A 21,318-nucleotide genomic window follows, 5' to 3' on the forward strand; every position below is an offset into this window, starting at 1 on the left:
CATAACATTAACCATATTAGCAATTTTTTTTATTGTTGATTGTCCATGCTTAGTTATATGTAAGCTACTATTGTTTCATCTCGGCCAGTCAGGTTATTCACTTGAATTAACATTTAATTTAATATATTTTGAGCTAATATTCTATTGAAACTTTGGTGACGATATCTATGCATTTTAATGATGTTATTATGACTAATTAAGATTCTTGATTCATGCACACATATGAGTATTACCTCTTTACACTGATATTGTATTAGGCTAAGACAACAAACATGCGAATGTTGACTTTAGCTATAGTTCACATTTATCTTAGTGCAGTGTCTGGAATCTGAAGCTGTCACAGAATTGACTCTTAGAATCTGAAGTCATGTTCGTCGGAAGGGATCCTAAATATTTGGCGATGAAGCTCAAAGTGAATTCTTTGCATTGTTTCGACATCAGAGACACCTAGACTACAAAATGTAGTGTAATCTAGGCATTCTCATCGTCTCACAGATGCACAATTGATTGCAATACAATGTTTCTGACACGATCCCAAACCATGGTGGAGCAACCGAGTTTTCTACAAATAACGAAGCTATGGTAGGAAGGGTTGATTCAATGTGAATGTTGAGTTTAGCTCTAGTTCACCTTCCTCTTAGTGCAGCATCTGAAATCTGAATCTGTCACAGTCCACTCTATAAACACATGTACATATATATATATATATATATATATATATACAGTGTTATGGTTACAGTGTGTGGTTATGTATATATATATATATATACATATACCATCTCATGTCAGCACTAAGTGTAACCTAATTAGTTTTCCCAGGTCATGCAAATATTTTAATGCATGTTTTAACATCACTAAAGTTAGTAGACACTCGCCTTCTTCTTGATATGAGGTTGCAAATTTAATTGGAATAAAATTGAGTTGATATTATTTTAAGAATTTGTTCAAAATTGTAATTCTTATCCAACTTTCAAAATGACTTAATAATGCAAAGATTTTTTTAATGATTCAATTTAGTTTACGTGATTCTATGATGCTGGAAGTAATAATCATTGCATATAAACAGTGAAAGTAATATGATATTTAACTGTTTTTAATTGTGACAAATATGACATGTCTTTGTCTTATTATCGTTATAAATTTCCATAGGTTACCTGATAAATGGCTCTAATGGAGAAGTAGCAGCGTTGACTATCGAAGAGAGGATTCAGATCTTAAGAAATGTCCGTCAAACAGTGAACCCAAAGCGCCTACTCCTCGTTAACGCCTACTCTGAATGTAAGTGTGATATATTTTTTGAGATATTCAGCATAATATTGTAAATTGAATTGTAGCCTAGTGATAAAATAAACCTCTTAAGAGGTATTCTTATGGATAAGAATAATCAAATAATGTAATGAATTTCTTAGGATCAGAATTAATTTCACTGTCCTCTGTTACCCTTGAGGAACAAGCTGCTGATACAATTCCTACATCATTTATCTCTACACTGCAATTGTCGGTCCTCAACCAGTTTTTTTTTCCATTCTTGAGGGAAAAGGACAGTTTGTTGTTCCCGCACTTGGTCCTAAAAGGACCTTTGTGCCTCCCTTACTTTAATTTTGTGTCCTCAAAGTCCGAGGCTTTTGCAAAAGCCGATCAGATTCGAGGGCTCCTGTTCTCTGATTTCCTTGGGGTTGAGATATGCTCCCAGGAACCTTTTCCGAGTTTCTAAGATGGCAGGTCAATCTAACCAAATATGCTCTGCTGATTCCTCCTCTTCTCCACAGAGTCTACATTCGTTAGTCTGGCTAAGGCCTACCCTCATGAGATGTTTCCTTAGGGAGCCATGTCCTGTTAACATTCCTAATATTAATCTTATATCCTCCTTATTCTGATCTCAGAGAGCTGTCCACCCTTTAACGTAAGGAGAGATAGACATTTTGGATAGTCTTAATCCTGAGGCTCTACTCCAATTAATGTTTCTTATCCTTTTTTCCCAATCTTTGACCAGAGCTTTACTGTTGGAGAAGGCTATCCCGCACCTGGCTCAGGCCCCACCATTATGGATTCTGCTCCCTTTTTGGCGAGGATGTCTGTTTTTTCATTCTATGACTGCTTTCGAATCAAACAAACAGGTATCGTGCCTTTAGTGCAGCCTGACTATCAGAAAGTATTAAATACTTTAATCCTTTTGTCCTCATTTGTATGAGCCTTCTGGAACATGAGTCTATTGTCATGCCCTCCGCCTGAAAAACCGTGGCATGTCTTCCTAGGGGCACAGCCATGTCAACTCCTGGTCCATGTATTCCGTATCCTGCCCTAGAGTCAAGGCGTGAACCATCTGTGTAAAACTTCAGAACTCCTCCTTTTTAATCCATTTCTCCCTACTTTCGATAGTGACTGTATATGGATTGTCAAAGGAATATTTCTTAACCATTGCGTCTGACACTTTGGTTAGCATTTCAGCCTCATTTTACCTTTGTTCCTAGAAGCTTCATTGCACTTGAGCTGCTGTTCTCATCACCTCCTGCCCCAGATGAGTGTATCTCAGGACTGCTTCAATTGTTAGTGTTGGGCAGGAGCTCATCGCTCCTGTGATGCTTAAGCAACCTAGCCTTTGAAGACTCTGTAGCCTTTTAGCAGGTGTTGTTTGTTCTACTTTCGGTCACTTAAATTATGGTTTGATTGTTTGGGGCTCTTCTCCTTACGCAAATGAAGTATTCATCATCCATCTAGATATCTCTGTGTAAACCAATAACCTGTGGAGTCCCACAGGGCTCTGTTTTGGGGCCTTTGCTGTTTTTAATTGCAGTGAATGATTTGAGTGTAAATGTACCTGCAAATATTGTTTTATATGCTGATGATACCACTATAGTAACTACAAATAAAGATTATAACAAACTCTTAGAAGACTACAAATTGAATATTAATCTTGTAGAGAACTGGCTCACTGCCAACAACTTGATTCTAAATAATGATAAGACAACTATTGTAATATTTAGCCTCAGAGAAGATCCTAATGAGACACAAAAAGATATATTTCCAAAATTTTTAGGTTTGACTTTTGATCCTAATTTAAATTGGTATCAGCAAATTGTAGGGATTAAAAGTAAACTAAGTAAAAGTGTTTTTGCAATTAAACGTTTATGTGGTGAACTTGAGGAGAAAGCTCTTATACAATCTTATTTCGGACTTTTTCACTGTCACTTAAATTATGGTTTGATTGTTTGGGGCTCTTCTCCTTACGCAAATGAAGTATTCTTCATCCAAAAAAAAGTTGTCAGAATATTGGCAGGAGTCAAGAAATATCATAGTTGCAGAGAACTTTTTAAACGTTTTAGAATTTTGACATTATTTTCTTTATATATACAACAATGCCTACTTTACCTCCGAGCTAATTTAGAAAAAGTAAACCTAAGGAAAAATGTTCACAATTATTAAACAAGAAGTCGTAACAATATCAACTTACCTCAAACTAGACTAGCTAAAACCGACAAAAGCCCAATGATGATGGCTATTAGACTATACAATAAGTTACCATTAGATATAAGGATGCTAAGTGATATGGAATTTAAAGCTAAACTAAATTATTTTCTATGTAAAAGATCATTCTATTCAATGGAAGAGTACATCTCAACAGTGTGGACAAAACAAGACTTTTAGAATATTAATTGTATTACAAAAGTTGTAACATTGTATTGACGTGCCAATGTATTTGTGTGGAATATTTTCTGGCAGAATAAAATTCTTATTCTTATTCATTTGACTAGATCTAGGGGAACTCCAAAACCTTCCATAGCAGTCTCCATGGATTGATATGCAACTCTGTTGAAAGCTCCTTCATTGTCCATAAAGACACTGACTAGGGCTTCCTTTTCTTCGAAGGTGTTCTCCACCTCTTCCACTAAGCTGTGGAGAGCGGTGGTAGTTGATTTACCTTCTATGTAAGCGTGTTGTGTGGGACTAAGTGGGTGATCTGGTAATATTATGTGTGTCTGTTTATTATTTTTTCTATAGTTTTCACCATGAAGGAGGTTAGGCTTATGGGTCTGTACAAGTTGGGTTGAGTCGGATCCCTGTCTTTTTTCCGTATGAACACTACCAGTGCTTCTACGAAACTGCTTCTAAACAGAATGATAAGAGTATTTAATAAGATGTCCAGCCCCTCTTGAAGAAGGGCTGGGAAAACTCCATCTGCCCCAGGAGATTTAAATGGCTTGAACGATCTTATTGCCCATTTAATTCTTTCATGTGTGAATAGTCTGTTCGACCGCTGTCTGGCTTTTGCAATTTCTTGGCTGGATCTTCCCTTGACTGGAGAATATCCTCATTTCGAGTCAGGTGACCCCCCGGGAAGTGCGTCTACAGAAGCAGTTCTAAGGTCTTCTTCCTGTTTACTGTCCCCAAAGTACTGTACTAAGGTGCCCAAAGGGTTAGTGTGATCAGTTTGGAGAGTTTTTTGAAGCCTGGTAGCCTGAGGCAGGCTGTTTATGTTTTTGCAAAAATGTCTCCAGGTTCTTCTTTTATTCTTCCTAAGTTCTCTCTTATATTCGTTTTGGGCGTGTTGATAAGGGAACCAATTGTCTGTCCTTTTTGCCCATTTTAGTAATTTTCTAGTTTTATTTCTTAGTGTCTCTAACCTCCCAGTCCACCACGGCACGTCTTTCTTCAGCCTGTTTTGCCTGAGAGAGCAGTTTTTCTCGTAGGCCTTTGTTATAGCTACTAATTGTGCAAACCTTTCTAAGTCAAATTCATTTTTCTGGAAGGGTTCTATTTCCTCCAACTCTTCTACTAGGAACTCGGTATCCCTGCCAGTTGGTAGATTTAGGAACCCTGTGGGTCACGTTTTTCCCCCTATCTCCTCTATGTCGAACCTAATTCATACGTGCGCGCTTCCGTGGCGGACTGCGGCGTGCAGTGTGACCCACCTCATCGCGCTTCCGCGGCTGACTGCGGCGTGCAGTGTGACCTGCCGGCCAACTGCAGGGACCAGTGGTGCACCGAAACCAAGGACCTCGTGGCTAGCCTCAGGATCACAATTGAGGTTCTTGAGGCGGAAATTCGATGTTTGAGGGGAAGAAGATGGAGAAATGCGGGTGTGACAGAGGGCAGCCGCCCGAGTGGACAGTGGTAAACCACAGCCGAAAACACCTTCCAGTCAAAACGGAGAATAGGTATCAGGCTTTGGCTGGCTCACAACAGTCGAAACGTCAACTAAAACCCTCTGTCATACCCAACACTCCCAGTGGCGAGCAGAAGAAGGAAAAAACGACCAGAAGAAGAAAACCTAGAACTCCACTGCCTTTTTCTTCAACTCTCATCGAGGGCGACAGCCATACCCGTGACTTAGCTGATCTTGTGAGGCGAAAAATCACTCGGGTGACCAAAGTAAAGGGCGTCTGTAAGTCAGGGGGTAAACTGCTGGAGGCGGTAGCCGACGACTCGCCTGCGCCCGGGAGCTGCTGCGTCATCATAGCAAGGACAAACGACGTCGCCTCTGGCCAGCAATACAACATCTACAAGCATCTCGAGCAGCGTATCACGAGAAAGCTGAGAACCGCCAGCATTGTCGTCTCCACCCTGCCCCATAGACACGATCTGCCAGCCACTCACCTAATCCATCAAGAGACCGCTCTCATCAACAACTATATTGAAGAGCTGTGCGAGAGGCACCATGGGGCAGTGGTGATGGACTTCAATCGCATCGGCAGAGGTGCTTTCACACAACACGGCATGCACCTGCGATCTGGTAGTAAGCACCTGCTGGCGGAGCTGGTGGTGGATAGTCTGCGGAGGATGAACCCCTCTGTCCTCAGAGCGCCATCATACCAACCGCCTGCAGCCAGCGCTACTGAGACGCCGTCAACCGGACCTCAGAAGACTGCATCTGCGCCACCACTCTCCACCCACCCTGCCACCTTGACAGCCGCAGCCCAGCCCCACGTCTTGCCCTTCGACTCATTCGCGGAGGCGGTTAAAAGCGGCCTGCCAAACTCGTCTCCGGTGAAAAGTCCACAAAAAAACTGTCCATCCTCAAGTCTTGTGCAAATAACATAAATTATTTATCAGAACTAGGGAATCACAAATCAATCAATCACAAAAATCAAATTCACAAAATTCAAAATTCAACCCTTGTTTTTTCAGTGGTGCACCAGAATGCGCAGTCTGCCACAAATAAAATAGATGAGCTGACACTCATGGCAGAAGAGCTGCACCCCGACATATTCGTTGTTTCTGAACATGGCTTCACGGCTGACACTGTCGCTATGTTCAGAATCAACAATTACGAATTGGCTAACTCTTTTCACCGAACAAATTTCAAAGGGGGTGGTGTGGCAATATTTGTCAATCCTCAATTGAATTTCCAGCCCTTCAGGGTGGATTATAGCTGTGATCTTAACTTTCAAGTGGCTGGAATAAAAATTGATCAAAATTCCGTTGGAAAAATTGTAGTAATTGGCTTATACAGATCCCCAAATGGGTGCAGCACAACCTTTTTTGAAAACCTTGAAATCCTCCTAAATTTGTTCAGTTCAAAATCATTGAAGTTCATTATCGTTGGTGACTTCAATATCGACGCGATGGATCGCACCAACCCCCTGACCCAGCGGTTTCGCGATATTCTTGCTTCTTTCGGTTTAAACTGGTCCGTGAACTCACCAACAAGAGTGACCGCCACATCGAGCACAGCCATCGACAACGTCATCACAAATGTTCCTGATGTTTCGGTCTCTGTAATGGACGCGGCCATCTCTGACCACTTCGCGCAGGAAGCCATTTTCACAAAATCCAAACAAAAATCTGAACCTCCCGCCATGAAAACAAAACGAGATTTAAAAGCTGCAAATGTAAATCTTTTCAAAAAATATCTTGAGAAAGAATCATGGTCTTTCTTGGATTCTTTTGACCGAGTAGAGGACGCCTTCAACGCGTTTCTTGGCAGAGTAATTTTCATTTTAAACATCACTTGCCCGTTCAAAAATTTCAAAGAGCGTATCAAAGAGGGCAAGAATACCTGGATTACCCAGGATATTCTTGAACTAAGATAAAGGCTCATGTTTTACCATTCGATATATGTCAAGACTGAAAATGAAGAGTTCAAAAACTTTTTTCGCAATTACAAACAAAATTATCGAAAAGAAATAAAGAAAGCCAAGGCACGAGACGTCGAAGACCAATTACAACAATCAGAAAACTTTTCAAAAAGCGCGTGGAACATCATTAATAGCAGCAAAAATCAACCACAATTTTCCAAATTCTCGGTTCCGACACTAAAAACAATAAATGACACAATTGACGATCCCTTTAAAGTGGCAAGTGAATTTAACACATTTTTCTCGACCGTAGCTGAACCAGATAACTCGTTTATCTTGGACAGCTCTCGCGAAGAGCCATTGACGGGACCGGTCTCATCTATGGTTCTTTTTCCTGTAGGTGAGGCTGAGGTGGCCCGTATCGTGCAAGATCTGAGACCAAAAAAGTCTTGCGACATCAACGGAATGTCTGTATGGTTAATCAAAAGGTGCTTCAAGCACTTTTTGACACCAATCACAAAATTGATTAATCTCTCTTTTGTACAAGGCGTTTTCCCCTCTGCATTGAAAACAGCCAAAGTCATTCCAATTTTCAAGAAAGACGATCCTTGCATCTCAAGCAATTATCGTCCGATTTCCATCCTCCCTGTTTTCAGCTAAATTTTTGAAAAAGCATTTCTCAAACAATTCGAAAAATTTTTGAACCGTTACGAAATTCTTTGTCCCGAACAATTCGGGTTCAGGAAAAACAAATCGACAATAGATGCTGTAACGGATCTCATTCACAATGTTGTCGATGGCCTGGAAAGGAGAGAACATGTGCTAAGCATATCCCTCGACCTTTCCAAAGCTTTTGACTGTGTGCATCATGCAAAACTGATGCACCAGTTGTGGACAAGTGGTATTCGGGGTCTGCCGCACGACTGGCTCTCGTCTTATCTTCAGGATAGAGAGCAGTGCGTACAGATCGCGAATGCCATGTCAAGCAAAGTGAAAATGCCCTATGGTGTCCCTCAGGGATCAATATTAGGGCCAGTCCTTTTCATAATTTACGTCAATAGGTTGACGTCATCAATCCAGAATGGAAAGGTGACTCAATACGCTGACGACACGACTCTCTGCATCAGATCAAAATCAAAACACGATCTCGAAGTGAAGGCATTTATTGAGTTGAATTCATGCATCGAGCATTTCTCAAAACTCAATCTGAAAACAAACAGCTCGAAATCAAACGTCATGAATTTTTGCCTCCGGCAGCAACAAGACCAAGAACTACGGCCTGCAGTGATGGTGGACGATGTTCTTCTTGATGAAGCTGAATCCATTAAGTTCCTTGGAATGCACCTTGACCGAGGACTGACATGGGACGATCACATTGAAAAGGTTTGCTCCAAGGTTGCCTCGGGCATTTTTGTCCTGCGCAATCTTGCAAAATTTTGTTCTTTGGATGTATTGAAAATGGCATATTTTGGCCTGATACATCCACATTTGACTTACGGCTTGAGACTGTGGGGCAGCTGTTCTAAGTACAAATTCGAAAGAGTATTTAGAACTCAAAAGAAAGCTGTCAGAATTCTTTCAAAATTGAACCCCAGAGAGTCGTGTAAAGATTCCTTTAGGGAGCTTGGATTGCTGACTTTACCCTGCCTCTATATTCTCGATGTCGCCCTGTACTGTAGACTCAAATGTGAGTTGCTGCAGGGTAGGGATGTCCATCAGTACGAGACTAGAGGCAGGGACAACTTTAGAATCGACCAACACAGAACAATTGCTTTTGAACACTTGCCGTCACAAGTTGGTGTCAGGATAATCAATAGGCTCCCTGAAGTTATCAAACAACTCGATGATCCAAAAAAATTCAAAGCTCGTCTAAAACACCTCCTGGTATCAAAGGCATTTTATTCTGTTGATGAGTTCATGATGGGCCGCTGGGATGAAAATTTTGAAAATTAAGAGCAACGAGAAAAATCCCTGGTTCTGATTATTGCCTTTCATTAAATAATAATTTTAGTTGACAAATCATCAAATAACTGATGTATTTTTTGTACCATTACTGACGCTTGCAATGCAATTGTTGTAAATTGTTTTTATGCAATAAAGGAATATTATTATTATTATTAATAGGGAAGAGGTCCGATAGTGATGCTCCTCTGAGACGTGCCACCTTACAATGTTTATGTTTATGAGTCCTGTAGATAGGGTTATGTCTAGGACTTCTTTTCTAGTTCTAGTAATAAAGGTTGGACTTGACCCTCTATTTTCTAAAACTAAATCATTACTAAACATAAACTGTAGAAGTCCCTCACAATGTAGTTGTTCACATCTTCTAAATTTACAATGATCAACCTTTTGTAGGATACTAAAACAGTGTTTGTTACTATGTTGTACACATTGTTCTGAATGGCAAACATGTTGACGGAAAAGTTAATTACACTGGAATTCAATAAAATCGGACTCCCTTCACTCTATAAAACCATTCTGGATAATCCAAAGATCTGGATAAATGAGTTTTTGCTGTATACCCAAAAGTTCCAGAAATAAACATTAAACAATCAGTGTTTTCATGGTATGCAATATCTTCTCCCACCTGAGTATTAGGAACTGGATTTCAGCACAGTTAGTGGCAACGGCTACGAAGGTTTTGCTTGGTTACAGTAAGTTTCGTTGTAAATTTATCCAATTACTCTCCTTGTCATGTTAAATGTTGGGGATGTCTTTCAGAGAAACAATTGAATTCACAGAGTAAGGGATTTGTTTATGGTTTTCTTAACGAGTGCATTGAAGTGGTGGAAATTAAGGCTGTATAAAGGCTTTCATTTTTGAGTGACCTTTCTTATACACAAATCTAGACTAAATTACTTAGGTGACCTCTAATATGTTGCCGCTAAAATGAGTTTTTGACTATCTTATGAACTGCCATGTATCTCACATATATTTTGGTCATGGCATTGTGTTGGACAACGTTGGTGGGAAAGCGTGTCGTGTAGTGGCAGTCTCGGTAAAGGACAAAGCTGTATTCCGTAGCAACAATGGCAGACTCAATAGAGTGATGGCCAACTTGGCCATGTAATTGTATTTTGAATATAAAATTGTGCTTTTTTATGCCATTCAAGATACATAATCTTTAATGGATGTTTCTATGCTACTGTCTTGTTTGTAAAGATTTCTTTCTGTGTTGAAAAGTTGGTAAAACTGTATTCATAACAATATTAAGCAAGCGCCATGAGAGTGCCAATTATCTTACATCTGAGAAACACTGGAGATATATGCAAGAAACTCTCTATTTGTGATCTAGCAGACTTGTAATGAGGCTTATGTAAGAAGATAGTTTTTATACAAGTATATCTCACACTTTTTCACTGGTGCGTTGATGTTACGTTTTCTTAGTGTATGCTTTAATTATTTAAAACTTATTACTGTACATTATGTATGATGGAATGAATTTGTTTTCCTGATTGTGAATTTAAATATGGTTATATATTAATAAAAAAGAACTAGCCCTATTTTGTTTTCAAGATAATTTGTTCATAAAACAAAGGCATGTTTTCCTTGAGTATTTGTAGTATAGACAATAGAGTGCTTGTAAGAAATCGTAACATAATAATGACTTAACAAGGGAGAGGCCTTTGCTCTCTCAAAATTAGTAGCTAAAAAAACTCATTCTCAAAATATAGATTCTAAAAACCTGTACCCTCACATACAGTTATTACTTTACATAAAGATTTATAGGCTACATGAAGAAATACTGAATTGAAAATTTAGAGTTTTTTTTTGGGTTCATTTGATGCAATGCATTATTTTTCTAGTATTTGCTCACGGAATATTGCCCTAAAGCTCAAACATAGTAAAAAGTTTGAAATAGACTTATACATAATTTAAATTTCTGGGTTTTTACGTGTATAGAGAACAGTTAACGTTACAAAGTTAATAACCATTTTGCACGTACAACACAAGAGATTGCAGGGGAATGCCTCAGGACACTTTTAGAACCCTGGTAAGACTGCCCTGCTCCTGAACATATGCAAGCAGCTATACAACAACCCATCTTGCCCACTAGGTTTAAGTCGTTCTATCTGTCATCAAATGGAAGCTTAATAATTGTGGAGCAAAATTACTATTATTTAGTTGTAGTCAGAAAAATGAACAAAATGAGCTGATTAAAATGTTACCATAAAACTTTGGTGATAAAAATAAGTGTATTATTTACTCATGTCCAGATTTATGTTTTATTCCAAATTTATTCTAAAAGGCAGTGAAATGGTCTGGTAAATCGGGAACACTTTGTAAACGTCAGTGCTATTTATACAACTATTTCAGTATGAAATGTATTAAACTGCATGGTTTGTGATCACAATGTACTGGACTATAATTCATAAAGGATAATTGATGAGTAATAAATGATTTTAGCGACCAAACAATGTTGCAACCTGACCAGATCACTGGCCAGCAATGGTGCAGATGCTGTGTTAGTCATGATACCTTTCTACCACCGTAGATCTCTGGATGTGAGTCAATACAGTATCTAGGGTATATAGTTTGTGATCACACTGTACTGGACTATAATTCATAAAGGATAATTGATGAGTAATAAATGATTTTAGCGACCAAACAATGTTGCAACCTGACCAGATCACTGGCCAGCAATGGTGCAGATGCTGTGTTAGTCATGATACCTTTCTACCACCGTAGATCTCTGGATGTGAGTCAATACAGTATCTAGGGTATATAGTTTGCTTCTTGGCTTCTTGGGTTAACCTACGGGAATAAAATGATTAAAACCTATGTATTAATATAGGTCTATTTCTATTTGTGATAATCATGATCGTGGCAATATTTAGAAAGCATGGTGGATTGTGTTATGAAGTATTTTGGACTAATGGACAGTATTTAATTCTTGAGATCTGTGCATCTTTGGTCTGCAGCACGGGAATATCTACTTTTAAAAATGACAAAGTGTTCTAAAATTAGATCTACCCATAACCACAAAAGATGTAAAAATGCTACTATTAAAATTAGTTGTTGAATGTGGTATATAGAGAGTCTGACACATATGTAAATGGGTTTTGAAAAAATGTTGTAAATCTCTTTTTGACGTTTGTACTGTAACAATTAACTTACAGACAAAGCCAGAATAGAGCTCTTCTGAGAATGCATTTCTGGCATACCTGTCATTAGCACTTGATAAAAAAGCTTTATATTCCCAACATTATTAATTAAGATTTGTCAATTATCACTGTCACTTAGTGTGACCACCTGTGTCTGTTTATAACAAAAGGGTTTCTGCAGAGGGCTAACTTTATATTCCCAACATTATTAATTATGATTTGTCAATTATCACTGTCACTTAGTGTGACCACCTGTGTGTGTTTATAACAAAAGGGTTTCTGCAAAGGGCTAACTTTATATTCCCAACATTATTAATTATGATTTGTCAATTATCACTGTCACTTAGTGTGACCACCTGTGTTTGTTATATTTTTAATCGTTTTCATAGTATTTTGTAGTTTATTGGCAGTCTGCAGTCATCACATCTATGGTTGCTTTTGTTATATTTGTTTTCTGTAGAAAAAATAATTTTGTCTACTTTGGTGTGTTTTTTGTTTATATAATTTTTCTGGTATAATTTTATTGAAATATAATAGGTATATAAGTAATATTTAGTTGCATTATTGCTTTTTACAAACATGTAGGGGGAATATTTACTGTATATACGTACTGTAAATGTATATAATAGTGTTAGCAACAGTTGTGAGATAGTGTAAATAGATTTTGTGACAAGTTGTTAGTGAAATAGTGGGAAACAGATCTCATAGCCCCAGCAATAGACATTTATTTCATGCCACTGGTAATTAATTATATTGTACTTATTTTTTTCCAAAATATTGTTGTATATTATTTCTCTTTTCTTTCAATATAATATTATTATTTCTTGACTTAACAACGTAACATTTGGGCTTATTATAGGTATGAAATGCAGGCCAAATATATGTATGAAGTTCCACTTAGAAGTTCTTATTATTTTGTACAGTTTTAAGGCATTCAAGTTATTTTTGTTTTGCTAATTACAAAAAAAGATGACAGCAAATTATTACCTGTCTTTGATAATCATTCCAGGTTTTGTTAGACAATTTAATTTGAGAACTTATGGTGCCAGAAAAATTGCAATACCTTAAGTAGAATCTGATCATAACATTGTTATACAAAACATACATAAATAAAGCATTTTGCTTATGGTGGTTTTATAAGGCTTTCAAAAAACAAGTGCAGTTGTTTTAAGAGGAAATATTTACTCCTATAGGATTTTATATGTATGTATTAAAATATGTATTTAACCCTTTCAGTGCTAATGTCCATACAGGCAGCATTGAACTCTTGTGTGTTCAACTCCAAACTTGTCTTCGTTTCTTCCCTTGCCAGAATCAACAATGTGACTGTTTGTTGGGTTCCTGGCCATGAGGGGATCCCTGGGAATGAAAGAGCTGGTGCCCTAGTCAACTTGGGCTCAGTGTCTAACACGATGGGACCTCAACAGTTTTGTGGTATTTCTAGGTGTGAATACTTCAGGGCTGTCTCAAAGTGGGTTCATGCTGTGCATAAGAGAAGGTGGAGGCTACATCAGGGTCTGAGAATGAGCAGAATGGTTCTACAGTCGCCTTCCCCTAGGGTGGCATCTGACCTTCTCTCCTTAAGTAGATTGGTGTCTTCTCTGATTATGGGACGTGGTTATCTTAGGAAGCATCTTCACAGAGCCTGCATTCTCCAGGAGGATCCGCTCTGTAGAATGTGTGACGAGCAGGAGGAAACTGCTGTACACCTGCTCTTTGACTGTCATGCAATAGCAAGAGAGCGCTACACCATCTTTGGTAGTCTGGACAAGGTTGGCGAATTTCCCCAGGAGGATCTGATCAGTTGTTTTCGGTGGTTTGTAGAACTGCTGAAATCATAAACTGGTTGGTTTCATGGTACACTTCTGGGGTGCACAAAAAGGCCTTGAGGCTTAAGTCCTGGCAAAGGCCACCAGCTTAGAAGAAGAACATCCGTACAGTACAGACATCAGCAGTTTTCCTATAAATGCCTCTCGGCTCAGATAGTTCTGGTCATATCCCATCCAATGAGGTGTTAGAGCGAAACCCTTGTGAAACTTTTATAGACATAGTCAGCAGTCATGTAATGTCAGCGCAAGCACTCAGACTAAATCCACAAACCCTGCCAATATTTTAATATTTTTCATTGTAATATTCATGGTCTTATAAATGATGTAAAAGTAGATGATTTTAATAATTTCCTTGACAGTTTAATTCAAATTCCAGATATTATTTGCCTCTCTGTACACTGGAACTCAGAACACTATAATTTCTACTTATACAAAATTCAAAATTTTACCTTAACCACAGGACATTTTAGAGATGTGTCAAGGGGGGGGGGAGTCTGTGTGCTTACTCATAAAAATGTTGAAGTTAAGCCAAGATCTGATATAGCCAAGTTCAGTAGAGAGTTATTATTTGAATGCTGTGGTGTCGAACTAATTTCTAAAGTGAAAATAATTATTTTGTGTATTTATAGGCTGTTAAATAAACATTCCAATAACAAGGATGGCATTAATACTTTTCAATCAGTTTTGTAATGGAATTTTGTAGAAAAAAAGGATCTTAAAGCCAAATTTCTTGTTGCAGGTGACTTTAATTTTAACACGCTCGAACAAAGTAATTGTAAAGCTGATTGGTTTAACACACTAAATTCATGTCATTTATTTTTAAATTTTGATAAACCAACTAGAGTAACAAAAGATTCTAGTACCTGTATTCACCACATTCTAACCGGCTTCAATCCGCATCAATGTAATGAGTTCACTGATCACTCTGCTCTGCTTCTAGTTCTTATAATTTATAAAACAACCCTAACATGTAACACAACATAACTTTATATCCAAGAAAAGAAATTATAATATTCCAAAGAAAATCATTTAAATCACATCGTTCAAGTGAAGACTAGTATGTCGTCTATGATATTCAAAATAATTATCCTAACAAGATATATCAGATATTCTTGCAAATTTTTAAACATCATTTTGGTCACGCTTTTAAGTTTTCCTCTAAAAAGAGATTTGAGCCATCAGTTGACATAGGTGGGTCACAGCTGGTTTGCAAGTGTCAGTGGCTAGGAAGAGGGAACTGCACATGCAATGTAAAAACTCTAGTGATCCTATTTTCAAAGCTTATGTTGCTAATTATAAACCCATTTATAAAAGTGTGTTAGTACTGCAAAAATTAACTACAATAGTTTAAAAATCAGAAACTCAGAAAATAAAAGTAACACTGCTTGAGATATTGTAAAACAAGAAACAGGGTCTTTTAAAAAACACACTTCTATTACTGAAATACAAATAAATAATAAATTAAACAGTAATCAAACTGATATTGCTGATGCATTTAACTAATTTTTCTAGGATATATCCAATAAACTTAAGCTGTCCCCTAATTTTATACAATCTTTCTTTTTTCTTCAAAAAACAGAATAGGCCTAGTAACCTACTGACAACTTAGATCTGTGACTGACCTAAATGATTTTTAGACACTAATGCAGCTAAAACATACAAAATCTTCGGGCTGGGATGAAATACCTGTGTTTTTTCTTAGAGAATGTGCTAGCTTCCTAAAGAAGCCTTTGGCTTATTTAATGAATTCCTCTCTTAAAACTGGTGTTTTTCCTGATGCTCTTAAAAACAGTAATGTAAAACCAATTAAAAAAAAAGATGATCAAACCCAATTTGACAACTATCGTCCAATTGCTCTCCTTCTTGCAGTATATCAAGTGTTGGAAGCTGTAGTTCTCAACAAACTCTCTAGTCATCTTGAGGAGAATGAATGTTTTCATCCTTCGAAATTTGGGTCTCGAAATGGAAGAGGAACCCTTATTGTTATTAATGAGATGGTCTCTACAGTGGCGAGTGCTTTTGATTGTTCATAGTTTACTGCTGCTGTGTTCTGTGACCTTTCGAAGGTGTTCGAGTGTGTCCAACATAGAATATTGCTTAAAAAATTACATTTTTACGGTGTCCAAGATGGTCCATTGTGATGACTAGAATCATATCTCACTGACTGCAGACAAAATGTGACTCTTGAGAATAGGATTTCTACTAAGAAACATGAAACAATTAGTTTAGGGGTACCCCAGTGCTCTATCTTAGGACCACTGTTGTTTTTTATTTACATCAATGATTTGTCAGCAAATATAAAAAAAACCTCTAGTATAACTACGTATGCCGATGGTACTACTGCTCTCATTTCTAATAATGACAAATTCATACTGAACAGGCTTATTTCTCAGGATTTCTTACAAATGAATAATTGGTTTAAAGCAAATGGTCTTTTACTCAACACTGAAAAACTCAGACAGCCAATTATCACCTTAATTATAGCACTACTTCTAAATCTGACATCTACTTCCTTGATGCAACATTTAACCTAACAAAAACTACAATTTCTTTTAGGAGTTCACATTGATGGGAGTCTTACTTGGAGACAACATGTTCTTCTGTTATCGAATAAGCATACTAAGGCATATTATCTGATTTCTTTTCTGTCTTCAAAAGTAGATACAAAAACACTGCTAACCATTTTACTATGCATATGTATATTCCTACCTAACATATGGCATCGAATTCTGGGGTGACTCAGTTGAAGTAAACAAGCTTTCCATAATTCAAGAAAAGATAATCCATAAAATAAACTGTATTAAGTATGATGCGTCCTTGCAAGCCTAGGTTTAGAAACTTAAAACTGCTTACTCTTCCATTAATTTATGTATACCAGACACTGATTATGATCAAGAAAAACATAGCAAATTTTAATTCATTCTCAAATATACATAATTATTCCACCAGACACAATAGTACTCTTATTTATCCTTTACACAAAACACAAGCCTTTTGAGAAATTGCATGAGTATGGAGGAATTTGTTTGTATAATAATTAGCCCAATGATGTCAATTTAGAGAATTTTTTGGAGGTTTTTAAAAATAAAGTAAAGGGCTATTCGATGGAAAAGTGTTTCTACAGTGTAAATGAATTCTTGACTGAAAAGCAACAAGTTTTTAATAATTATTTAAATTGTGTATCTTTATTCATGTTGAGTTGGGGATTTTTTCTGTTTGCTTTCTATTTTTACATTTAATGCTTAGTGTTTAACATTTAATGTTTAAATCTTATTACTATATATTATTTATACAAGTTATAATTTATTTATATTAATGCTAAATGTTCAATGTTCTATGTTTAAATTTTATTCTCTGTCTTATCTATAGAATTTATATTAATGTATTTACATTTTAATTTAGGTTAGGTATTTTTAACAAATTGACATGTCATCTACCATAAGGTAATTAATGTGCTATACTCTACATGGTGTTTTGTGAAAACCTGAAAAAATAATAATAAAATATATATATATATATATATATATATATATATATATATATATATAAAACACAAAAATTGTATCTGTAAAACAATAACTAGTAAAAAATGTGCCAACTTGGACTGATGTTGAAAAATAGATAATTTACTGAACCCTAACTTCTAAGAAAGATAGGATTACCAATTTGTTTGTATAGACTCATTAATAGATGCAGAATATCATACTAATCTCAACTTAGACACTTGCTTTTTTACTGAAGATTCAGATGATACAAAGTTACCCATGTTTCTTAATACATTTTTTACAATTTTATTTTACTTCTTTATTTAATTTGGAGAATCATATTTAGTTTTGAGTGTACACATGAACGTAACCTTAATTTGTAATAAACAAAATAAACTTGAAAAAAGTTAGTGTTTTAAGAAAAATTATGCTTTAACTAAAAAAACCCGTTTTGAAATAAATTGCATGAAATCTACTAAGAAAGTATTTAAACAGCCCTCAAAGTACATGTATAAACTTGGTCTGTGCAGGAGGAAGCAATCATAGCTCACTTCAGGTCAGTGGCGGACAGTTCACCTGTGCCGGTAGTCATCTACAACAATGCTGGTGTCACAAACTTGGATATCAGTACTCGGACAATCCTCACTTTGGCCGAGCATCCCAACATCTACGGCATCAAGGATGATCATGTAACATTCAATAATCTTACGTAACACTGGAATAAGCGATAAGATGTTTTAACCCTTCGTGCACAAAATACGGATGTATCCACAGAATCAGAGCAAAACCATCCCAATGTATTTTTTTATGTAAAACTATTGAAAACTGTATTTATCAGAGACAATTTATAAAAAAGTAAATAAAAGCCCTCGAAACACAAATTTAATGATTATTTTTAAGGGAAATTTGTTTTTTATGTTGGCAATACTATCTTTATATATCAGCAGGCTTTATTTGACATAATTCCGTTAAAAAAGTATATGATGAAAATGTAATACCACACACTAAGTCAAAAGATTTTTCAAAATTTGTCAAAAAAGTATTTCTTTAAAAAAGAATATTCTTCTGAGCCTAAAATACTGGACATATTTTGCTGATTTTTGGCCATCCACAAAGGGTTAAAGTCCCTCACAAAACTATAAAGTTTTCATTATGAAACATTATACTGTTTTGTCGCTTCTATGCCTTATAAGTGACCCCCACCTCTTCTCCAAAAAGATTCTTTGCTTTAATGTATGTTCTTATTCTATTTCCACTACGTTTGTAATATTGTGGTTCAACATTATAAGCAGTACCCTAGAGGGGTTCATTTCTGACTGGTTTGTAGCAATACAACAGTTTATAATTTGGGAATAACGGCAATCGATGTTACTTCAACTGGGAAGCTCAATCCATGTCACTAATGCTGATGTTGAAATACTGGGAATAATTGGTGAACAGATCTAGCTAGCTGCAGATGGTGGTTGGAGTGAATTTGGCTTGTTCAGTGTTAGCGAGTCTAGATATTTCCCCTATGCTCCTACTGATTCATAGACGTTGAAGTTGAACTAGCGAGATTGCCCCTCCCCCCTCCATAGTGGCCGTTCCATGGCACTTTGGCAGGTGGCGGCACCAATCCACCTATCCATCTTGAACATCTTGTCACTCTGGAAGCCGTGCCAAGGACCTTTTAGGTTTAAGTGGAGGCTTACTCAGCTTCTTGCCTTAGATAACAAGAGCAAAAAGAGTGCTGTTACTTGTTGGTAACGAATATAAAAAATTTTAAATAAAGCTGATTTATTAATTAGTGTTAAATAAGTTATTATGACACAAAACAAGTTATTACTCGTATGCAAAATAATTTTATGTAACATACAGTATAAGAATAAGGATATAGTACTCATTGACAAATAAAAGAAAAGGAGCAACGTCTTACTAACTTAAATATTTTCATAAATCCACTTCAGATTTATACCAACAAAATTTATAACAGAAACAGATCTGTTAAAATTTAAAAAAGAAGTAAAGGATTATTTATTAACTAATTTGTCTCTACATTCTTTTGAGGAATATTTCAATACAAAACCGATCAATTCATTTAAAGAAGAAATTGAAGATAAATTGTTAAGATATAAGTTTTTATCATTTGAATTAAACTAATGTTATCATTTTTATTTTATATTTTAAAATTAATATTAGTATTAAGTTTTATTGCAGTGACGCTATTTTTTGTACCTTTTACATATTATGGAATTGGGTGGTTTGACTGTTGACTATTGACCAGCAATAGATTTTTAGATGATGTTGATAAAGGGCTACAGAAATGTTATGGACTTTGCCTTTGTTTTCAATAAATGTTAACTATTCTTCATAAAAATTGTTGAAGAGATTTGTACGTTAAACTTACTGAGAGTGCCCAATAAAAATTTTGATAATACCATGCAATATTAATGCTCAGTTGAAAGTATGAATTATTTCCTTGTATGTTACACAAAACTTAAACACTAGTCATGTGGTCGTTTCAAAATCGGACTCTTATTTTGAAAAATAAGTATCAAAATTAAGTATCTTATATATTATGTATACTTGTATGTATGTAATTTCTACCCTACTTTACAGCATACAGATTTTGTGTTAAAAGTTTGATTTTTTAATAATTTTATTGACCTAATTATAAACAACTTATGAAGTGTATACAGTTTCCTCTTTACACTGTAACATTTTAAACATGAGTTTTATATCATGTTATAAATGGTACGATGACATCAATCTCCAAAAAGATTTTCCGGAGACTACCACCATACCCCATTATGACTGTAAATAATTTGTGATTCCCCCATCAAGCTCATTCGACTTACCCAATGATTCGACTTGTACTCATGAAACACGTTATAGAAAACACAGCACTAATGTTTGTCATCTGCTGTGCAGGTAGGAAAGATAGCGGAGGTGGTGGGGGAGGTAAAGAAGAGAAACCTGAGTTTTGAAGTTTCCCAATCTTCAGGATGCCAGTTGTTGCAGTCCCTCTTAGTAGGTAGGTACACAGGAGATATTGTTAAAGAGGGTGTAAAATAGCCACATAATTAATTCAAAGATTACACAGCATAGAGTGTTTCTGCTTTCTTCCCTAACCATAAAAATGAAAATGAATAATGCCTTTATTAAAGACACAAAGTTTATCTATGACTCAACCTCACGTCATATTCAGTACATTTACAATAGTTTAATAAAGGCATGATATACTGTTTATATATATTGTACAAAAATAATAATATTAACAACATTGCTTAACTTCTAAAAAATAAACAACAAATTCATTTAAAGTAAAATTCTATACCAAATGTATTCAGGAAATTTTAATATAAAAAAAGAATAAACAGACAAACACATTCAAGTTATCTACTCTCATAAATACAAATGAATCGCTAATTGTGTTGCTAAGCGCTAATCTCGAGGTCGGCTGGACCAATTCACCTAATTATTTAAAAAAATATTTGTTGAAATCTAAGGAAGGTTAATATGATGAGAAAGATTGAAATAATTCCTTGAACACTTTAGAATTCATAAAAATGATTATTCATCTTTTATAATCCAAATTTAACTGACATTTAACAGCTGTTGGGACTTTCAGCTGAAGTTCATTAAAGGGCTCAAACATATTATCTTTTCATTGAAATTTTAGAAAATATGAATTATACAGTACTTGGCCAGTAGTGTAAAGCTAATAGTAAAGATACAGTTATTATCTAATTTATACTCCAGATTACGCCAGTGATGAATTCAAACATTAATGTATTTGAAATATTATATAAACACTGTAATAAAAACTACCTTAATGAACAAAGCTGTGAATCACCTCATAGGTTCTTGAAACTAGTTAGCTTCCTTGACATTGTGATATAGT

General features: G+C 36.0%; 1 protein-coding gene across 1 annotated transcript in view; it reads left to right on the top strand.

The window, feature by feature from the left end:
• Window positions 1-21,318, top strand: part of LOC124370050 (4-hydroxy-2-oxoglutarate aldolase, mitochondrial-like) — a 37,069-nt gene that overhangs the window by 3,679 nt on the left and 12,072 nt on the right. Inside the window, exons 2-5 of the mRNA XM_046828369.1 lie at window positions 1,150-1,278; window positions 11,424-11,521; window positions 17,966-18,124; window positions 20,346-20,448. Of these exons, the coding sequence (XP_046684325.1) occupies window positions 1,150-1,278; window positions 11,424-11,521; window positions 17,966-18,124; window positions 20,346-20,448 (489 nt within the window). The remainder of the gene's footprint in view (window positions 1-1,149; window positions 1,279-11,423; window positions 11,522-17,965; window positions 18,125-20,345; window positions 20,449-21,318) is intronic.

This window comes from Homalodisca vitripennis, chromosome X (genome assembly GCF_021130785.1).
Source record: "Homalodisca vitripennis isolate AUS2020 chromosome X, UT_GWSS_2.1, whole genome shotgun sequence".
Taxonomy (NCBI): domain Eukaryota; kingdom Metazoa; phylum Arthropoda; class Insecta; order Hemiptera; family Cicadellidae; genus Homalodisca; species Homalodisca vitripennis.